General features: G+C 39.8%; 1 protein-coding gene across 5 annotated transcripts in view; it reads right to left on the minus strand.

Moving 5' to 3' along the window:
• LOC135116422 (uncharacterized) overlaps positions 1–22,500 on the minus strand; it is a 135,027-nt gene that overhangs the window by 99,129 nt on the left and 13,398 nt on the right. For 2 of the 5 annotated variants that reach the window (XM_064033873.1, XM_064033872.1), the window contains exons 2-3: positions 12,160–12,210; positions 7,056–7,141 (exon numbers count right to left, since the gene is read on the minus strand). In XM_064033873.1, the coding sequence (XP_063889943.1) occupies positions 7,056–7,141; positions 12,160–12,210 (137 nt within the window). Of the gene's footprint in view, positions 1–7,055; positions 7,142–12,159; positions 12,217–22,500 lie in introns of those variants that run through there. The other 3 variants (XR_010276306.1, XM_064033874.1, XR_010276307.1) reach the window with 2 other exon arrangements.

Here is a 22,500-nt window from a genome sequence, read left to right on the forward strand (position 1 = left end):
TTACTTTTAAAATTCTTCGTCAGCCTTCGGGAATCCTAAAACTGCAACAAACTGCCAGCAACACACTCAGTCCCTGTGCTTCCCTGAGCAGTAAAGGGCGGACGTTGTCATCTCCCGGCGTTACTCCTTCGAGACGCACAGGACAATATGTAAGTTCGTGTAGCGTCTTCATATTGACCGAAGAGATGAAGAATGTATGTCAGTACGTATATCAGTATATCTTTGACCTTCTGTCTGTCTTGTGTGGGTGGGTGCGTGATTGGTTGGGAGTCTCTGTCCCCAGCTTATGTGCAATTTTGTGTATTGTAATGTATCAGTTTGTCTGTCCGTTTGTCTATTATTTCACACACACACACACACACACACACACACACACACACACACACACACACACACACACACACACACACACTATCTCAATATTTGCTTTTTCCAAATGTCGCATGAAAGAAAGAAGAAAGTGGAAGAAGTGTGCACGATATATATGCATGTGTATTGTGTTGCAGGACATCCTTAAATCCTTAAATGCTCTCTCTCTCTCTCTCTCTCTCTCTCTCTCTCTCTCTCTCTCTCTCTCTCTCTCTCTCTCTCTCTCTCTCTCTCTCTCTCTCTCTCTCTCTCTCTCTCTCCATGGTTTCAACACAATTCCAGTGATCCACACAACAATATATAAAATTCATAACATTTATGCATTTTTCATTTCTAGTAAGGTAATTCATAGAGTAGCAGGAGAATTGTGTATATTTTTGGCGACAGGAAGGTGTGTGTGTGTATGTGTGTGTGTGTGTGTGTGTGTGTGTGTGTGTGTGTGTGTGTGTGTGTGTGTGTGTGTGTGTGTGTGTGTGTGTGTGTGTGTGTGTGTGTGTGTGTGTGTGTGTGTGTGTGTGTGGGCGCCTCTGTCTAGAACGTGATTCACAGACAGGAGGATTAATTTTTTTCTATCTCTTTTTTGTTTTATAATGTTTTGCTTTCCTTTGTTTCTCTAGGTTTATATGTAAAATCTCTCTTTTTTATCCATTGCTCGTGTGTAAGTTACCAAACATGAACATACAAATATATTCGTTATGCGAAATTCAGTCTGTCTGCCTCAAAGTTTCTGATATTTTTTATTTTTTTTAATGTAGGAAGGACACTGGCCAAGGGCAACAAAAAATCTAATAAAAAAATGCCCACTGAAATGCCAGTCCCATAAAAGGGTCAAAGCAGTGGTCAAAAATTGGTGGATAAGTGTCTTGAAACCTCCCTCTTGAAGGAATTCAAGTCATAGGAAGGTGGAAATACAGAAGCAGGCAGGGAGTTCCAGAGTTTACCAGAGAAAGGGATGAATGATTGAGAATACTTTTTAACTCTTGCGTTAGAGAGGTGGACAGAATAGGGATGAGAGAAAGAAGAAAGTCTTGTGCAGCGAGGCCGCGGAAGGAGGGGAGGCATGCAGTTAGCAAGATCAGAAGAGCAGTTAGCATGAAAATAGCGGTAGAAGACAGCTAGATATGCAACATTGCGAGGGTGAGAGAGAGGCTGAAGACAGTCAGTTAGAGGAGAGGAGTTGATGAGACGAAAAGCTTTTGATTCCACCCTATCTAGAAGAGCAATATAAGTGGAACCCCCCAAACATGTGAAGCATACTCCATACATGGACGGATAAGGCCCTTGTACAGAGTTAGCAGCTGGAGGGGTAAGAAAAACCGGCGGAGACGTCTCAGAACACCTAACTTCATAGAAGTTGTTTTAGATAGGGATGAGATGTGAAGTTTCCAGTTCAGATTATAAGTAAAGGACAGACCGAGGATGTTCAGTGTAGAAGAGGGGGACAGTTGAGTGTCATTGAAGAAGAGGGGATAGTTGTCTGGAAGGTTGTGTCGAGTTGATATATGGAGGAATTGAGTTTTTGAGGCATTGAACAATACCAAGTTTGCTCTGCCCCAATCAGAAATTTTAGAAAGATCGGAAGTCAGGCGTTCTGTGGCTTCTATTTGTAATGATTCTATATATGAATGTTTGTTTACTATTTCATTTGGCATATGCACCCATCAGTCAGTGTGTCTATGTGTCTTTGTCTGTCCTGCTTTCTGAATGTCTGATGTGCTGGCTGACTCTCTAATGTCATTTCCTTCTAACATAGTACATACCTTTATTTATCTTAGTTTGTTTACCATGATTTACAGTTGCATTTCTATATGTTCTGTCCATCAATATACAGCTAATTTTTCTCTTTATCTGATTCATCGCTTACACTTCCACTTTCTTCTTATTTGTTTATGTATATTGCTCTTCAACCATCCTGTGTTTCTTCACTTACCTACCCATTCGTCGATGTTTTATCTGTATATCTCTCCCTATCTAATACTTCCACCTTCTTATCAATCAACGGGGATTTATCAACATATTTTCCCACCTATGTACTATTATCCCTGTCTATCTGTCTATCTGTCTGTCTATTTATCTAATCTATTTTCTACTTACTGAACTGTCTATCTACCCATCTATATATATTTATATCTACTTATATACCTACTCATTTATTCATGTATCTATCAATCTATTTATCCATCCATCTGTCCATCTATATATCAATCTATTTATCAGCCAGTCGATCTATTTAACCATTTACCCATCCAGCCATCTATCTGTAAATCTACCTGTTCAACCAGATACCTATTCATTAATCAATTCGTCAGACCAATAACACATTTCTCTATCTGCGCCTGAACATACTCACCGACCCATCTCCCCGCTCACCGCCACTGTACCGAGATATTTTTTATTTTTTTTATGTAGGAAGGACACTGGGCAAGGGCAACAAAAATCCAATAAAAAAATATGCCCACTGAAATGCCTGTCCCATAAAAGGGTCAAAGCAGTGGTCAAAAATTGATGAATAAGTGTCTTGAAACCTCCCTCTTGAAGGAATTCAAGTCATAGGAAGGTGGAAATACGGAAGCAGGCAGGGAGTTCCAGAGTTTAACAGAGAAAGGAATGAATGATTGAGAATACTGGTTAACTCTTGCGTTAGAGAGGTGGACAGAATAGAGGTGAGAGAAAGAAGAAAGTCTTGTGGAGCGAGGCCGCGGAAGGAGGGAAGGCATGCAGTTAGAAAGATCAGAAGAGTAGTTAGCATGAAAATAGCGGTAGAAGACAGCTAGATATGCAACACTGCGGCGGTGAGAGAGAGGCTGAAGACAGTCAGTTAGAGATAATGCACCCTCAATACACTCCTATACTCGGCGGCGGCTAGGCAACGCTATTTCGACATGTTCCACTAATCATCCCTGCTTATAAGGGGAGACAAGGCCCTGCTAATGCTACGGGACTGGAGGAGGAGGGGGAGAAAGAGGAGGGGCGTCTGTTGCAAGCATTATGTCGGCGAAAGGAAGGATGGAACGTAAGGGAGAGAGGATGAAGGATGGTGGAGCAAGGGAAGAGAAGAGAGGAATTCTTGAAAATGGGAGAAGTTGAGAGTGAGGTGTGGTGGTGGTGGTGGTGGTGGTGGTAATAGTAGTAGTAGTAGTAGTAGTAGTAGTAGTAGTAGTAGTAGTAGTAGTAGTAGTAGTAGTAGAGGTAGTAGTAGTAGTGGTGGTGGTGGTGGTGGTGGTATAGTTCGTAATTTTTCTGTTCTTCCTCCTTAGGGTGAATTGTAGATTTTTTTCACTCTAATAATTTGTAATAAATTGTACGTTTTTTTTTTTGTCTTTTGCACAAAATAGAAAAAAAAAATCAACATTTCCGAAAAGACGGTATTCAAACGAAAGCAAGCTTCTTCACTTGTCTTATTCATTATGACGTAACACTCTGAGGTAATTTCCCTGGAAAGCGCAACGCAAGGATTCTGCACCACCCCTCAACAACCAAACTGTGCCTTCACCTGCGCTACGCACACACCACATCACACAACTATCATGCAGTTACACTCTCCCTCACAAACAAAAGTAGACAGACCACAACTCTTTCCCTCACTATTCTCTCAAGTTCTCTGTGGTTTTTCTATACCACGTGGTATCAATTCCTGTATCTTGTCAGCTTCTGCTGGAGAGATTGGTGGGGAGGAACCTTCTGTACTATCCTGTATCTCCCAATAATAGTTAATGTAGAATAATTATCCAAACAGCCTCGTCAATACCTCAAGGTATGGTCTTCCGTTGCATTCCTTTGTATTCCTTTGTGTTCTTTCCTCCTCCTCCTCCTCCTCCTCCTCCTCCTGCCTGCTGCTGGATGTGATGGCTCATGAATAACATGTGAATATGTTCTTAAACCACTCAGTGAAATCATAATTCGAGCTGAGAGAGAGAGAGAGAGAGAGAGAGAGAGAGAGAGAGAGAGAGAGAGAGAGAGAGAGAGAGAGAGAGAGAGAGAGAGAGAGAGAGAGAGAGAGAGAGAGAGGGGTTCTAGGCCAGAGAGCCATATCAGTCCCCTCTCCCCTCCACCCAAGGAACCCGCTTTCAGCAACCATTCTGTAGACGCATCACGGGACCATTTTTAAGAGCAATATTGGATGACCACTTGGGGAGCCACACTTCACGGCCACACGCGGGGTCTGTCAGGGGGAAGGGGCCGGGGAAGAGGGCCAGGCGGACCATACCAGCGTGTAGGGGCAAAACATATCACGGCAAAAAAGGCATAGAGAGATTGAGGCTATATTTTAATCCTATACATTATTAATGGTCTATATGAATGAAAATATGGAAAGCAACTTAGATTTTTTTTCCTTTCTACAGACAAATTAAAAGGAGATGGAGTAGGTGAGGCTGAAGTTTAGCCCTATTTATTGTTATTTATTGTTTATTTAACTGTCCTCTGCATGAGGATATGAAAAGGAATAAATAACAGTATGATATATATATATATATATATATATATATATATATATATATATATATATATATATATATATATATATATATATATATATATATATATATTTTTTTTTTTTTTTTTTTTTTGGACAAACTTGCTTGTAGCTAAAAACACATAATAGCAAAAAGAAGGCAGACAAAAAAAAGAATAGTGTTTTACTGAGTATATCGTTAAAAAAAAAAAGTTTTGTATAAATCATGATATGAAGGAGTGTAAAATGACACACGAGGAACACACTTGTCAAATTAAGTGAACATAAAGTGGAAATGCTGAAGATGAAGAAAATAATGGAGGAACACTAAACCTTTCACGAGAATGGAACTGTTGATATTACTGGGATTTTTATTTATTTTTTTCTAGTGTACATCATTATCCCAGACTACATCACCACTACCACATCATTCCGTTGCAGCGTAAAGGGAGAGACTATAGTGGTGATGATGTCACTGTCCATCCAGATGTCAGATGATGATGTCACGCCATCCACACCACGCTACGCTACGCCTCCTCCTCCTCCTCCTACTGCTCCTACTCCTCCTCCGCCTTATCCCGACCACTTGCATTCTTCTTTGACATTCAAACTGCACGCCCCACGCGGCACACGCAAACACTAGCTAGTCGCTGCACATTTGGCCGTTTGCTCTGCTCACGACACCCACACTGTTGCACGTCACAGAGAGAGAAAGATAGATAGATAGATAGATAGATAGATAGATAGAGAGAGAGAGAGAGAGAGAGAGAGAGAGAGAGAGAGAGAGAGAGAGAGAGAGAGAGAGAGAGAGAGAGAGAGAGAGAGAGAGAGAGAGAGAGAGAGAGAGAGAGAGAGAGAGATTCATGGCAAAAAGTAAATTCTTTCATACAAATGCACCACATTAAGCGCCTCCAGAGTAAGACTGTATAATTATCAGGCAGGAAGCGCGGCAGTAAACACGTCAAGTCTATGGAGAAGGCAGGGCGTGTTTCACTTGCTGGTCTTGCCTCTCACTTTTTTAATATACGTTTTATTTTTTTTTTTTTTTTTTTTCCTTGCATGGATTGACAAGGTGTGGAATAATAGTAAGTAAATACAAATTATACAAAAACTGAATTGGTGTCACTCCAGATAATAATCTTGCTCTTTACTACAACAACAACAACAACAACAACAAAAACAACAACAACAACAACAACAACAACTACTACTACTACTACTACTACTACTACTACTATTGCTACTACTGCTGCTATTAACATTCACCTATTAACATTCAGGAAGGATTTGTCTTTCTCCAACCCTCTGTGCTTCTTAAAAACATGGAGCTGCATTTGGAAATAAAAAATTCAAATAGCTGAACACAAAAATCATTTACATGCAAAAGATATTGGACGGTTCAACTTGAGTAAACTGGAGTAAACAATGCAATATATGTTTAATTTAGTCACTAAAAAATGGTATTCTTACATTTGCATATAGCCATTATTTATACTCACGCTCTCATATCTTCTTGGCGAATGGCAAACAGAGGAACAAAAAAAAAAATAAATTTTTTCAGTTGCCGCTTCCACACATACAGACAAAAATAAATAAAAAAAATAAGTCAATAAAAAAAAAACTAAATATGTTTCTGGAAGTGCCTCAATACTCTTAAACCTACTAGTCCCAAGAAGGGGAAAAAACAGAAACAGGCAGAGAATTCCAGAGTTTTACCAATGAAAGGGATGAAAGAATGAAGATATTGCTTGACTCCTGGACTATTGAAAGGGAACGGAATAAAGGTGAAAGTCTTGTGTAGCGTCAGCGTGGGGAAGAAGAGACGCATGCTGATGGCAAATTCTGAAGAGCAGTAACCATAGAAATAACAACACAAGACAGACTTCCCACATTTTTTTTCCATCTTCATATACTTGTGTGCATTTTTTGTACCATATCAGTGTATTTGCTATGGTAAGCTCAGCAGGTATGAAAACTTCTACAAGGTATGCATTAATTTGTATTGAGAGGCACTTTTGTGACTCACTGTTTCCTTTACATTGAGAAATTACTTGTTTATTACAGTACAGCATAAAGCAAGTGTCTGCAGTGAGTCAGACACTTTGCCAAGCAGCCTTACCTTACATGCACATGGAAAAACATAGGCAAGCATGACAGGCTTCACTTAAATGTAAACCTAAAAATGGAAGGACGTACACTGCGCTACAAAAACAGCTCCGTCCCCTTCACTCACCGGTAAACTGTGAGTGTGTCAGGGGGAGCAGGAAAAAGCCAGTCCGCGTCGTCTGGCCGCGAGGAAGGAAAAAGCTCACGCCGCTGCTGCATCAGACAAGACAAACACAAAATCAGAGGACTGTGTTAAACCCTAAAGACAAAAAGAAAAAAAAAAAGTGTCTGAGTCTGATGGTGTCAACCAAGACTGGCTATCATAAGAACATAAGAACATAAGAAATAAAGGAAGCTGCAAGAAGCGACCAGGCTTACACGTGGCAGTCCCTTTATGAAATATACCTACCTATTTCCATCTACTATCCCCATTCATAAACCTGTCTAATCTTCTCTTAAAGCTCTCTAATGTCCTAGCACTAACAACATGATTAGTGAGTCCGTTCCACTCATCTACCACTCTATTCAAGAACCAATTTTTACTATCTCCTTCCTAAACTTAAATTTTCCAAGCTTGAACCTGCTATTTCTTGTTTTACCCTGGATGCTGATCCAAAGAATTTCGCTTACATCCCTCTTGTTATAACCCTTATACCACTTAAAGACTTCCATCACGTCCCCTCTTAACCTACGTCTCTCTAAAGAAAGTAAATTTAATAACTTCAATCACGCCTCGTAAGGAATACTCCTCATCCCCTGTATCCTTTCTGTCATTCTCCTTTGTACTGATTCTAATAGACCTATATCTTCCCTGGTCTTCTGGACCAGAATTGCACAACGTAGTCTAGATGAGGTCTGACCAGCGTCAAGAATATCATTAATATTACCTCCGGCCTTCAACTTTTAACACTCCTAAAAATGAATCCTAGTACCCTATCTGTCCTGTTTCTGGCCTCTATGCATTGTTTTCCTAGACGGAGTTCAGAGTTAACTATAACTCCTAAATCTTTCGCGTACCCTGTAACTACCAGAGATTGTTCGTTTAATGTGTACCTACTGTGTGGGTTTCCTCTACCTACGCTAAGTACTTTGCATTTATTGATATTAAATTGTTTTTGCCATATGTCCGTCCATTCATTCATCCTATCTAAATCTGCCTGCAAGGGGAAGGCACCCGTTTCTGATCTAATTAATCTATCTTTGTGTCATACGCATATTTACTAACATCACTACTAATTCCACTTTCCAAGTCATTGATATATATTAGAAATAACAATGGCCCTAATACTGATCCCTGTGGCACCCCACTGATTACATGACCTCACTCGGATTTCGAGCCGTTTATTACAACTCTTTCTCGCCTGTCGCTAAGCCACGACCCTATCCAGCCTAACACCTTCCCATCTATCCCGTGTGCCCTAACCTTTCTCAGAAGCCTTTCATAGGGTACCTTGTCAAGTGCTTTAGTAAGGTCCAGATAGAAGATATCATACATATTACCATTATCTACTGCCTCGTACACCTTACTCTAAAAACTTAACAAGTTTGTCATGCAATACTTCCCCTTCGTGAAGCCATGCTGTGATTGATTTATCAAGTTATGTTTGTGTAAATGTTACCTAATGTTCCTCGCTATTATTGACTCTAATATTTTACCTAAAACTGAATTTAAGCTGACAGATCTATAGTTAGATGCTAAAGTTTTATCTCCTTTCTTAAAGATGAGTACTACATTAGCCTGCTTCCACATTACTAGTACCTCACCTGACTCAAGTGATTTCCTAAAGACAGAGACTAACAGCTCACTAATAACCTCTTTGCATTCCTTAAGTACTCTGGGATATATTTCATCTGGTCCTGGTGTCTTGAACTTTTTTTTAGCATATCTATCTCTTCTTCCACTATCTCTCTAGTTAGGGAAATATCTGTCAGCTTCTCATTCTCATCTGCTCTAAACATCTGTTCACTATCGGGCATATCCTGCATGTTTTCCTGGGTGAACACAGATGAAAAATACTCATTAAGAATTTTACTAATCTCCTCCTCAGAACTAACCAGTTCCCCATCTGCTGCCTTTAATGGACCTATAGTATCCTTATTCTTCGTCCTCTATTCCTGATAAAATCCCTTGGGGTCAGTCTTCACATGACTGGCTACACTTAATTCATAATTGCCCTTAGCTTTCCTCGTTAAGTTCCTGACTGTTCTAACTAATTCATTATATTGTGACCTTAAAACTTCTTCACCTGCCCTTAATGTCTTATATATACTTCTTTTCCACCCTATATAATGTTTTAATCTAGCAGTCATCCATTTAGGATAATTTTTCTGTGATCTTATTGCCCTATACGGGATATATGCTAACTGACCTGTATGAACTTTATCTACGAAATATTTATACAATTCATCTACATTTACTTCACCTAATTCCCTCATCTCGGCCCCTACCATCCTCTCTACTCGCTCATCTACTCGCCTCGACCTCACCTCTCTCATTTCAGCATGACCTGACATTCCACCATACTCACACCCATATACCCCTCCCTCTCTCCTCCGCCCCTTCGGAACACATCTTACCTCCTCTTGTCCTACACCCTCACACCTCACCTCACCTCTCACATCTTGCCTTATCTCTCTCAACTCCGTCCCGGACCTGACCTCACCCTGCATCCGTTGCCAGTCAACTCCTTGGAGGTACCTTTTTAATTCCTTAAAATCTGCTCTCCTAAAGTCAGGTATTTTACTAGTGTTTTTGCTTCTAAAAGTTTCTTCCTATTTTAAATTGTACCTAATTTCCCTATGGTCACTGTTACCTAGCTGTCCTCCAACCTCTACCTGCGTGACTGCTTCCTCCCTGTTAGTAAGAATTAAATCTAGAATATTATTCCCCCTTGTGGGTTCTACGACTACCTGAATTACCTGAAGAAATTCCTGTGCTTCCTTGTTGCCCACCATCAGACTCCAGTCGATATTCCTAAAATTAAAATCTCCTACCACACATACCTGACTGTACCTGCCTGCTCTATTTATTTCCTGCCACAGTGAGGTGTTAATTTCCTTTGTACTGGTCGGTAGTCTGTACACTACTCCCAGTACTACTGACTGTGATCCTTCCTTAATATCTAACCATATCGACTCTGCTTTGTTATCTGTTTTAAATCTACTGTTAATACAATACTGTAATGTGTCCCTAACGTATAACGCGACGCCTCCTCCTCTCCTGTTTTCCCTATCTTTATAGAATAATGTATAACCATCTATCTTGAGCTCTGGATTAAATACTTTTCCTCACATATCAAACCAAGTTTCAGTTAAAGCAATGATATCAAATTTCTCTACACACACTATTCTTCTAAGCAAGTCTATTTTATTCAAAATACTGCTACATTTTGTGTGGTAAATACTTAAGCTAATTCTCACCTTCCCTGAGCTAGCTACCTTTCTAGATTTAACTAATTTCTCCTATGTTTATTCCTCAAAACACCTTCTTCCCACAACCCTTTCCCATATATGAAGTGAGTTATGGCAAATAATTGGCACATTTTGTGCGCTCGAGCTCGATCTGTAGTGATGAGGCGATAGTTGTGCGAGTTGCGAGGCAGAAACCTTCGCCCACATGCCGATAAATCGAAATATGCAAAATACAGCAAAAAAAGGTGAGTCTGACGAAGAAATTAAATAAAATAACAAAGATACGCCTTCAAAAGTTACCAAGAAGTGTTTCCGAAAATGAAATCGAAACTTTTATATACGATGGACATCAAAAGGTGCTCCTGGCCAAATCATCGTTGTGCCCTCCAGGGCCAGGCGGGAGCGGTGGGGTGTACAGATGTGCGCTAACAAAAATAGAGCCCCCTCGCTCCGCTACGGGAATGATCCCTCCAAAGATATTAAATACGTTACTAAATGATTAAGAAAATCATAAATTATCTTTCATTCGCTGACAAGGAAAATAAAAACGTGAGGAAAACTAATATTTTCAGAAATCTACAACGACGAGCCTCTAAAAAAAGGGAGACAAATAGTGTGGGCCGGCTCTAGTCATCAAGGCCCACGTCACCTTGACTTTTCAAGGCGACAATCAACACACACAGAGACAAATAAGAACACTTCACAGAACTATACAAGCTTTCCTCTCTTTGATTTTACTTGAATAAAGCTGCAACAAAGGTTATGACGCTAAAAAGTTACCTTAGGTTAGGTCACAAATATCATGGTGGTAACGCTTCCCGGGAAATCAGAGTTAAAAATAATATCAATACCAATTGAACAAAGAAAATATAAATATTTTTTCTCCATAGAAGGAGAGTTTTTTTTCTTTTTTTTTTTTTACGTGGAAACCAAATTCACACTAAATGAAATGCGTTACAGTAATAGTTTCCTAGGACACTTTATCATAACGTGCAAAATATTATTAATCTACATAACGGTAAAACACAGTAAAGGATAAATAGACATATAAACTAGAAGATCTGATATTTCTTACCTAAAAAAGACCTCAAGTGAATATTCCCATTATTGTGGAAAGTTTTTTGTAATTGCATCTTTCCTTTCTTCACTCATATTCGTACATACAATATATATATATATATATATATATATATATATATATATATATATATATATATATATATATATATATATATATATATATATATATATATATATATATATATATATATATATATATATATATATATATATATATATATATATATATATATATATATATAACGAACGCAAAAATGACAGCTAATTGATAGGTTTCAATTGAATCTCTAAGTAAATATTTAAACCAAAATTATGACACCATTACAGAAAACATATGATTTCGTATCCTTCTTTTCTCTATGCATACATTAAAATAAGCACACGAAGACTGGAATACAAAAATTTTAGTTTTGAAAAAGATTCTCGGTCAATCCTCAAAGGACTTTTTTCCTGTAAGATGTTGCAATGAACATTATAGACTAAATTGACATTCTGTCTTCTTTCACATATATACCCTAGGAAGGCAGAAACATGGGAGACAAAAACAACGCATTGGAAAAAGGTTTAAACTAATCCTTCAATGGATAACACTACTGACACGATACCATGGAAGCACATCCTTTCTTTCCTTCACAGATTCGTGGGAAGCTGACAGGAGAAAGGCAGGCAACAGGTTTCCGTTGAAATGAAAAAAAAAATCCAAAATAGAGGGCACATGATGTAATGAAGCAGGTACTCACTTTCCTCCTGCATGTGTTGGGAGTGTTCACCGCGGCACCACCTGCCATCCTTTCCTGAAAATATCAAAACATCCACATAAAAAAGTGATGCAGCTTCACTATTCTAAAAAGAGCTAAAAATGAAGCATCATAAACAGAACCACCAGAAATCATTTACTGCATGAGTTAACAACATACACATGAACAAAAGAGGAAAGAATAAATACTGAACAAAAACACGAAATGTCATAAATAAAACGTGTCAAATTCCTCCAAGCAAGAACACATGGATACATGGAAAACAACACTGAAAACAGAACACACTTCAAACGCTGAGAATGTTAAATATGCACAACAGCTGCAACAAAATAAAACGAACAAACACCATTACATATATAACAAGATCAAATAAGAAAATAAAAAGAAGCAAAAATAATAAATGTAAAGCTTGCCAACATTCAGCGGTGTCTAGAATATGAAGGTGGTAGTTAAGTGAGACTGAAGAGGAGGAGCACAAGTCATGCTGCGATTGATGCATGAAGGCAATCAAGGGAGAGGGTCGCACAGAGGAGGCGGGACGCAAGGCGCCTTCAGGCCAGTCACTGCTGGTGTCCCTCGCCTCCCCTTCCTGCCTCGCTGCGAGGTGAAGGGGCCACTACCACCGCTGCCTCAACACTTACACTACCTTTGCGTCTCAACACTGAAATGCTTCAATGAATGGGAATGAACGGGAAAGTAAAGGTCACTTAGAATTGCTTATAACAAGTACATGTTACTAAGTGTTTTAAATCAATCTGTCTGTCTGCGTCTGTCTGTTTATCTCTGCCTCACATGTTCACTATAATGCTCTGTAAGAATGAGCATCCCAATCTCTGTTGCTTTGTTGCAGCGCATCTATTTGTATTAATGTTGTGTGTGTGTGTGTGTGTGTGTGTGTGTGTGTGTGTGTGTGTGTGTGTGTGTGTGTGTGTGTGTGTGTGTGTGTGTGTGTGGTGTAACATTACGAGTGGAACAATATTTACGAGTATGGGTCAGTAGGTCTGTCTTCTGGTATATTTAGTAGTTTTAGGAAATCAATGACAACTACGTATTGTGCACGAAAAATGGCATACCGTAAATACGAGGCCATGAGAAAAAAATATAATTAGGTCACTATGTTTGCATTTTCTTCGCTTACAGTAATTGTTATCACGAAAGAATATACGAGTAACGGAAGAGGCATACGTTTATATTGTGCAAACATTATGCTGTATTAATATCCCACTGACTAATTCAGTTAGACTTTTGGTTAAGTACTCACTGTAGGGCACGATAAACTATTTATTAAAGTATTTTACAAAAAAAATTGTGAAAATATATTCATTGGAATGAAATATTCCAGTTTCTGCTGCTATTTAAAACTACTTTGTCCATGTCTGTGCCTGCCCGCACATCCATCTGTCCCTCTGTCTATTTGTCTGGCTGTCTGTCTGCTTCCTTGCCTTCTATTTTTGCCTGCCTGCCTGTCTGCCTGCTTCTTTGCCTGCCTATCCTCTTCAAGTTAGCCTGACTATTTCCCTGTCACCCTGTCTGTCTGCCTGCTTTCTTTCTTTCTTTTTTGTATGTCCATCCACCTCTTTCCCCGCCCGTTAGTCTGTCTGCCTCCCTGCTTGCTTGCTTGCTTGCTTGCTTGCTTGCTTGCTTGGTTGCTTGCCTCCCTGCCTGTCTGTTTCACCGTCTGCCTTCCTGCCTACCTGCCCCCCCACGGCAAAGTAGAGATAACGAGGAGATAACGACTGCACTTTCTATAAATACCTAAACCTGCAATTCATTACGTGTATCAGAATGTCTTCTTGCAAAGGAAACTACTCCCAGCCTCCCACTCTCTCCTGTTCTGGCACCTGATCCCCGCTGACGTCAGGCATGTTGTGCGTTACCCAACTAATTATTAGCAGTGCTCTCTCTCTCTCTCTCTCTCTCTCTCTCTCTCTCTCTCTCTCTCTCTCTCTCTCTCTCTCTCTCTCTCTCTCTCTCTCTCTCTCTTATATATGATCTCCCATGAAGGCACTGAAAGCTCACACACTGCCCAAGTATCCATATCCACGTGTGATCGTGACATGTCAGTACTCGAGGTATTCACTAAATCTTGGGGAGTCTGAAAGTAGATGACACTGGAGCTCTGACCAGGAATCTTGGATATCGTCTTTGAGTGCGTGATGCAGCTGGCAACAGGACGATGAGATAAAATCATTATGTCTATAAACTATAGGCTTGAGCATTCTGCAATACCGTTGAATATATATATATATATATATATATATATATATATATATATATATATATATATATATATATATATATATATATATATATATATATATATATATATATATATATATATATATATATATATAATTACCAGCAGTTTATTTATTTATCACATTACTATAAATGCGCTTGTAAATACAAAAAAAAATTAAACATTTGCAATACCCAGAGTCGTGGGTGTTGTGCACGTTTTAATGTTTGTAATATGTAATATTTATATTAGCAGAGAAATTTCCATTTCCTATGATAAAAAAAAAAATAATGCATGTACACAAAACTGTAACAGAAAAATAGTGCGAAATGTGCTCTAAATTTCAAGAGTATTCTTGGATAACATTGTTTTGAAGTTATGTATTACTGTCATTCACTATAAAGGAATTGAATATAAGTTGAAATAAAGTAAATGATCCTAATTGTAATTGCAAACTCGTGAAACGCGTTGCTATACAAGATTTATATATCACAAAGTTATCAACTACTATTACCTATATATATATATATATATATATATATATATATATATATATATATATATATATATATATATATATATATATATATATATATATATATATATAGTCTTTTTACTCTGACAAGCGATGCTACTGTTACGACGACGACGATGAGAACGAGGACGACGACGATTAGAGGCACAGCACGAACGATGGCAAAAACAGCAGTGGTGACTTTTGTAAAGTTTAGCACCAGCAGCAGCAGCAGCAGCAGCAGCAGCAGCAGCAGCAGCAGCAGCAGCAGCAACAGCAGCAGCAGCAACAGGAGCAGCAGCCGCAGCAGCACCAGCAGCAGCACCAGCACCAGCAGTACCACCGGCTGCAGCAACAGCAGCAGCAGCAGCAGTAACAGCAGCAGCAACAACAACATTAGCAACAGCAACAACGGCAGCGGCAGCAGCAGCAGCAGCAGCAGCAGCAGCAGCAGCAGTAGTAGTAGTAGTAGTAGTAGTAGTAGTAGTAGTAGTAGTAGTAGTAGTAGTAGTAGTAGTAGCAGCAGCAGCAGCAGCAGAAGCAGTTGTTCTGGTAGTTATTGATGAAGGAAGTAAAAGCAGCAATACCAACAAGAGCAGCAAGATCAGCGAGGGCAACAGCAGCAGCAGCACCAGCTTCAGCAGCACCAGCAGCAGCAGCAGCAGCAACAGCAGCATATTAAGTGTAATAATCTCCAACAGATAAAACACGCGGTGAGAAGTAACACGAGGCATCCTGGACAAACACCTGTCCACCTCGGCCCTGCAGGAGCACCTCACCGGCCAGTGTTCTTTCAGTGTTAATTCACATCTCAGTCCTTTATGTATTGTTGTGCCGGCGAGGCAAGACGCCTTGAGGAACGCCACGCGCCAGACATTCCTTCCCGGGCTGGTTTTCAACCTACGTCTGTCTTCACTTGTTAAATATAAATGTGTAGCAAGAAATACAATTACCGTCTTTCCTTCGGTAATTAAAACTATTAATGTCTTTATACATTTGGCATCCTATAATCCATGCTTCCATTTTTAGCATTATTTTGGTTTCCTGCTGTAGTTTGTACGTTCATTATAAGAGTGAAATATACTCTCAAGTGTGAAAAATTGCGATATCTCTAAACACAGCCCATCACAGGTCAAACTTAGCCTGGTGCCACAGAAAGTTTGATAAAACTAGCAAATAATAATTTTTCTTTACTATTCAATGTTTTCTGGAAACAAAGGCAATTCCTGGAGTATGAGGAATCCCTGTTCTCTTTCTTCGTCCCGGTGGAGGAAACACAAAGACGCTCACTCTCATTCTAGATTTACACCTTCACCACCACCACCACCACCATAAATAAAATAAAAAAATACACATAAATCTCTTGAACACGTGATGCCAGACCTTTAGAAGATTAGATATATTTATGGATAGTTGGGATGAGTGGACACAGGTTTCCAAGTCTTATACAAGAACTGCCGCCTTTGGACGGAGTAATAAGACAGTCTTCTGCGGAAGAAAAAAGGAGGAGGAATAGGAGGAAGAACACAGCAATATTCTCGCATGCATTGTTGAAGTTGAAGTGTGGATGTCTGAAGCAGCAGCCTTGCCTGGCACTTTCACAATCAGTCCCCTGTTAGCGTACTTTCCTTTCATGAACCCCTGGAACTTTTTTCCCTCTCATCTCAAGGCGTCGCTAAACACAACCCATCACAGGTCGAACTTAGCCTGGTGCCACAGAAAGTTTGACCAGTCGTAGTTTACATATATATGTTTCTTCCTCTGATGGCGGTGACGCTGCTGTTTCTTCCTCCGATAACAGTGGTGGTAATTCTTTTTCTTTGCTTCTTTTTCTTGTTTTCTTCCTCTGATGGCGGTAATGCTGCTGCTGCTGCTTCTTCTTGCTCTGACGGAGTTGCTTTCTGTTCTTGTTCTTCTAAGACAGTTTGGTGGTCTGAATTGGTTGGTGATAGGGTATTCAGAGTGGGGATAGTAGGAGTACTGCACACTCACCTCCCTTGCTCCCCAGTCAAAATTCAAGTCAGGTTGGTGGAAGACTGGGAAGGGTAGGGAGGTGCTGCACACTCACCTCCCATGCTCCCCAGGTTACATTTGTAACATAAGTCAGGTTGGTTGTTTTTGGAGTTGCCGGGATCAGTCAGTCAGGCCCCGTCAGTCAAGGGTAGTGCTACGCACTCACCTTGCCAAGATCAGAGGGGTGGTGATGGTGGTGTGTACATTTGGAGTTGGTAGGATGAGTCACATTGGTGGTCAAAGTCAAACTGGGAGACTGGGAAGTGTAGGGAGGTGCTGCACACTCACCTCCCGTGCTTCCCAGGTGCGGTCAGGATGGTGGGTCTTTGGAGTTGCCAGGATGAGTCACGGGAAGTGCTACGCACTCACCTTGCCAGGATCAGTTGCCAGGGTGGGGAGTACTGGTGGTGGTCGGTACAATTAGAGTTGCTAGGATGAGTCAGATTGGGGATCAAAGTCAAACTAGAAGGCTGGGAAGGGTAGGGAGGTGCTGCACACTCACCTCCCGTGCTTCCCAGGTAGAGTGGTGGTCTTTGGAGTTGTCAGGGTCAGTCAGGTTGGTATTGTTTTATTTTTATTATTTATTGTTGATTGCCAGACTCAGTCATTTTATTGAGGGGGAAGTAGGAGTTTTATTGTTTTTACTTTATTTATTTTTGTTTTTATTTATTTTTTATTTTTCATTTATTTTGGGAAGGGTAGGGAAGGGTAGGGAGGTGCTGCACACTCACCTCCCATGCTCCCCAGGTTACATTTGTAACATTTGTCAGATTGGTTGTTTTTGGAGTTGCCGGGGTCAGTCAGTCAGGCCCACTCAGTCAAGGGAAGTGCTACGCACTCACCTTGCCAAGATCAGAGGGGTGGTGGTGGTGGTCTGTACATTTGGAGTTGGTAGGATGAGTCACATTGGTGGTCAAAGTCAAACTGGGAGACTGGGAAGTGTAGGGAGGTGCTGCACACTCACCTCCCATGCTCCCCAGGGCCAGTCAGTTAGGTGATTACATATCTGTAAGTCAGTCAGGTTGGTTGTTTTTGGAGTTGCCAGGGTCAGTCAGTCAGGGTCAGTCCAGGGAAGTGCTACGCACTCACCTTGCCGAGATCAGAAGGGTGGTGGTGCTGGTGGTCTGTACAGTTGGAGTTGCCCTTTGGAGTTGGTAGGATGAGTCAGATTGGTGGTCAAAGTCAAACTGGAAGACTGGGAAGGGTAGGGAGGTGCTGCACACTCACCTCCCGTGCTTCCCAGGTGGGTGGTGGTCTTTGGGGTTGTCAGGGTCAGTCAGTTGGTATTGTTTTATTTTTATTATTTATTGTTGATTGCCAGACTCAGTCAGTTTTATTGAAAGGGGAGTAGGATTTTTATTGTTATTGTTTTATTTACTTTTTTTTTTTTACTTATTCTATTATTTATTATTTTTTTTATACCTATATATATTTTATTTTTTTTAGTCTGGCAGTCCGTAGACTTGGGAAGAGAAGGGAAGTGCTGTGCACTCACCTCCCTTGCTCTCCCGAGGTCCGAGGTGGTAAGGAGGTTTTTATTTATTTTTATTCATTTATTTATTTATCTTTATTTATTTATTTATTTTATTTTATTTATTTATTTATTTTTTTTTTTTTTGCGTGGTAGGTTAGGAGACAAGGGAAGTGCTATGCACTCACCTTAATTCTTTATTTTTTCTTTTCTATCTTTTGCCGGAGACAAGGGAAGTGCTATGCACTCACCTTTATATTTTTTATTCTGTTAGGTGGAGAGAAGAGAAGTGCTATGCACTTACCTTTATTTATTTATTTTTTATTTATTTTTTTTTGTTTTTTATTTATTTATTTATTTATTTATTTTTTTTTGCCTGGAAGTCCGTAGACTTGCCAGGGTTAGGTAGGGGAGAGAAGGGAAGCGCTGTGCACTCACCTCCCTTGCTCTCCCGGGGGCCGGTAAGGCGGTGCCTTCCTCCCCTGGGGAGGGGTAGGGAGGTGCTGCGCACTCACCTCCCCTCCTCCCCGTGGGCAGTTCCATCACACATGGTGATGGAGGGATCCACTTTCAAGGTTTTTGCGAGTTCCGAGAGGGGGGTTCGAACCTACGCGCCCCTCACTTCCCTCACGCCAAACTCAAAGTGCATCACTCTACCCACTGGGCCACGAGGGCCCTTTTTCTTTTTTTTAAAGTTGGTCTATTTCCCCATCTTCCCCATCTTTTTTGTAAAGTTGCTCTATTTAACCACCTTATGTTCACGCCAGTATGTATTAAAGAATTGTGATGTGAATTATTTTCATAACGTTATTTATTTATTGTATTTTGTATGGGATATGACCGCTGGCATCCCACACACACTGGGTTCCCAAGACTGTCACTACGCCATGAAACCCCAACGGTAAACAAGATATATGTTATTGTAGCAGCAATGTCATAACAAGCTAATCGTTATTATTCCACACACTTGACCTTTGCTGAATATCATTTAAGTATTTTTTTCCTCATATAAAATTAATCAATGAGTGCACGCGGGCCACACTAAATCAACTGCCGCGCGGGCCTACAGTTCAATGACACTGCTCTAGACATTTTTCTTTCCCACTCGACATAAATATAAACAACCAGAACGATCGCTTTTGGGGGATGGAAAACGAGTTTACCAATGACTCATCATAACAAAATATACGGTACTACCATAGACAGCACCCTATCAACGTACTCCTGGCTTGTTCATGAACACAGGTAGCTGTTGATAGGAAGCCTTAAATTACATCAGCCGCTTGAAAAAAAAAAAAAAAAAAAAAAAACACGCCAGAGTTCAGCCGTGGACTCGCGCGTCATCAGCATCATCACCCAGTTGATTTGTCCAATTTTCCCTTATTGTTATTCAATAGCAATAAGAGAAAATGGGAAAAACTGTAAGGATAACCATGGTAACAAAAGGAAAATAAAGGAAAACATACGTGCACTCGACAACTTGAAAAAAAAAAGTTTTGTCTTAGGTGGCGGTGAACAAACTTACCATATTAAATAAACTTGTTATGGCCAAATGGAGCATATATAAGCAACATATTAAAAAAAAAAAAAAATAATAATAATAATGTAATTCTTGGCAAACTAGATATCCTTAGACCAAATGCATGAAAAAAGTGAAAAATTATATTTTGGCCTAAAAAAGGCGAATATGGCTGTCCTGATCTCCGACAACGTGACGTCATGCGCGGAAAAATGAAAAAAAAAAAAAAGTGTAACAAAAGTGGGCTTGCTGGGTTTTCTATACTGTGCCTGGCGCTTTCAAGAGAGGCATCAGTCAATCAGGCTCCGGCTACCATGCGACTCCTATAATATAATAGTGCACTTCTCGTAAAGGAGCGCCGCACTCCTGCAGCAGTGACCCCTGGTACCTCAAATCATGTTGAATCTTAGGAAGAATTCCGGTCTGATATTTGTGAAAGCCTTAAAAGTTTAGTAAAGCAATATCAGATCCCCTCTTAGCCTGCGTTTGGAGAGGGAGAATAGATCTCGTTCTTTAAGGCGTTCCTTGTAGGGTTTGTTGCGAAGCCTTCGAGTAATTTTCGTTACTCTATTTCGTATTGTTTTTTTTTTTATAATCTCTCAATATTCCTTTTATAACAGGATGACAAAAACTTTACATTGTATTCAAAATGAGGACGTACAAGTGAGTTGTACAAGGTGAGATTTTTTTTTTTCAGATTGGAAGGTGAAAACTATTAATTTATTGGCAATTTCAATGACTTCGTTGCATTGTTTGCTTGGTTTAAGATCTGTTGTCACTAAAGCTCCCAGATCTTTCTCACGATCCAAACTTTTGATGGGGGATTACTTTTTATAATTTTCCTGCCGATTGCTATTTCCAATATTTGATACGTGGCATTTATCAAAATTAAAGTTATAAGCCACGTTTCACACCATTCAATGAGAGTGTATGCATCATTTTGCAAAATTTGACGCTGGTTTGGTGTCAGTCTTGTTAGCAATTTTAGTGTCTGTGAATTTTGACAGTTTACTTCTGATTCCTCCATCTATGTCATTCATATATATTATGAAGAGGATCTGCCCTAAGATTGAACATTGAGGAACGCCACTGCTTACATTAACCCAATTTGAAGAATCAGAGTTTCTGGTGACCCCGCACTACAATATATATTGTACTGTCAAAAAAGAAGAAGAAAAACGAAAAAACAAAACAAAACAATAAGGAAGAGGAAAGAAAAAAAGGTAGAATAAATAAAAAGAAAGAAGAAATGGAGAAGATGAATGAAGTATGGAGAATAACAAACGATCATACTACACGGGAAAGGGAAGATAATTGGCACTTGATATCGAGGAAACCGAGGAAACACAAACAAGGACACAGGACCCAAGCACTCCACAACAGGAAGACGGCCATACAACCTGGGAAGGCAGCCTGGGTCAAGGAGGGATTAACGGTAATGATAGCAGGGGTGAGGCAGAGAAAGGATTTGAAAGGGAAAGTAGGCCAGGAGGCGTGAGGCACCAAGAAGGACAAGTCAGCCTACGCCCACTTAACGCTCCGCCTCCAAACTGCCCCTACCCTCTGACTGGCTTCTGTATCAAGCACAACGCCTGTGGGCGGATCACATGCATAGATGAGCAATGTGAATAGTAGATACGTAAAATGTTATGAAAATTACGATAGTTTTTTGAGAGAAACAGGCAGTCCCAAACGACTGTATATTAGAGCGTGTACCAGTGGAATAATTCAGTAGTGGAATAACTTGAAATTAAGTGCAGTTTGAAAGCGTAATGCAGTCTATAAATCAATGATCTTATTAAAGGAGGAGCAGGATGTTTAACTGATGTTTTATGTTTGTTATGACAGATGTGTATGATGTACGAAGATTTACTCAGTCATGGAATGTTTATAGTAAGTGATGTGTTGCAGATATCACGTGTGTTTTTGTAACTGAACATTAATGGCGCCGACTGAATATTTGTTGTGTTTGAGCATTTCATATTGTCTGTGTTTTGCACGATGACTGCGCTGATCAGTGAATATGTTGAAGAAATATAAGGTAACACCTAATAACTTTGAATGATTTGAAGATGAATGCGAGTAAGAAATTTTGAGTTGTAAGAAATGTAAATAGTAGTTATTAATCAAAATATGAAAATGTTTGTGAGTTTTCCAGTAGCCTTTATAAACCAATTCTTTGCAACATCTCGGACCACGACACGTTAATCACTACTCGCTGTTTGCGGTCTGTCAACCAATCCTCTATCCTCGCAGCGAGGTCACCTGATATGCCGTGAGCTTTTACTTCATGTAGGAGGCGCTTATGAGGAACTTTATCAAATGCTTTTTGAAAATCAAAATAAACTATATCTACTGGCCTGGTATTATCACACATATTATGTAAGTCGTGAAAAAAGTCCAGTAAATTCGTTAAACATGAACGTTTACTACTAAATCCATGTTGAGCGTCCTTTATGATACGGTTACTTTCCAGGAATTCTACTGTTCTATCCCGTACCATTGATTCCACAAGTTTATCCACTACAAGTAACGGTGTCACACAATTAATAATAATGTGTATTGTA

Source organism: Scylla paramamosain, chromosome 31, assembly GCF_035594125.1.
Source record: "Scylla paramamosain isolate STU-SP2022 chromosome 31, ASM3559412v1, whole genome shotgun sequence".
NCBI lineage: Eukaryota > Metazoa > Arthropoda > Malacostraca > Decapoda > Portunidae > Scylla > Scylla paramamosain.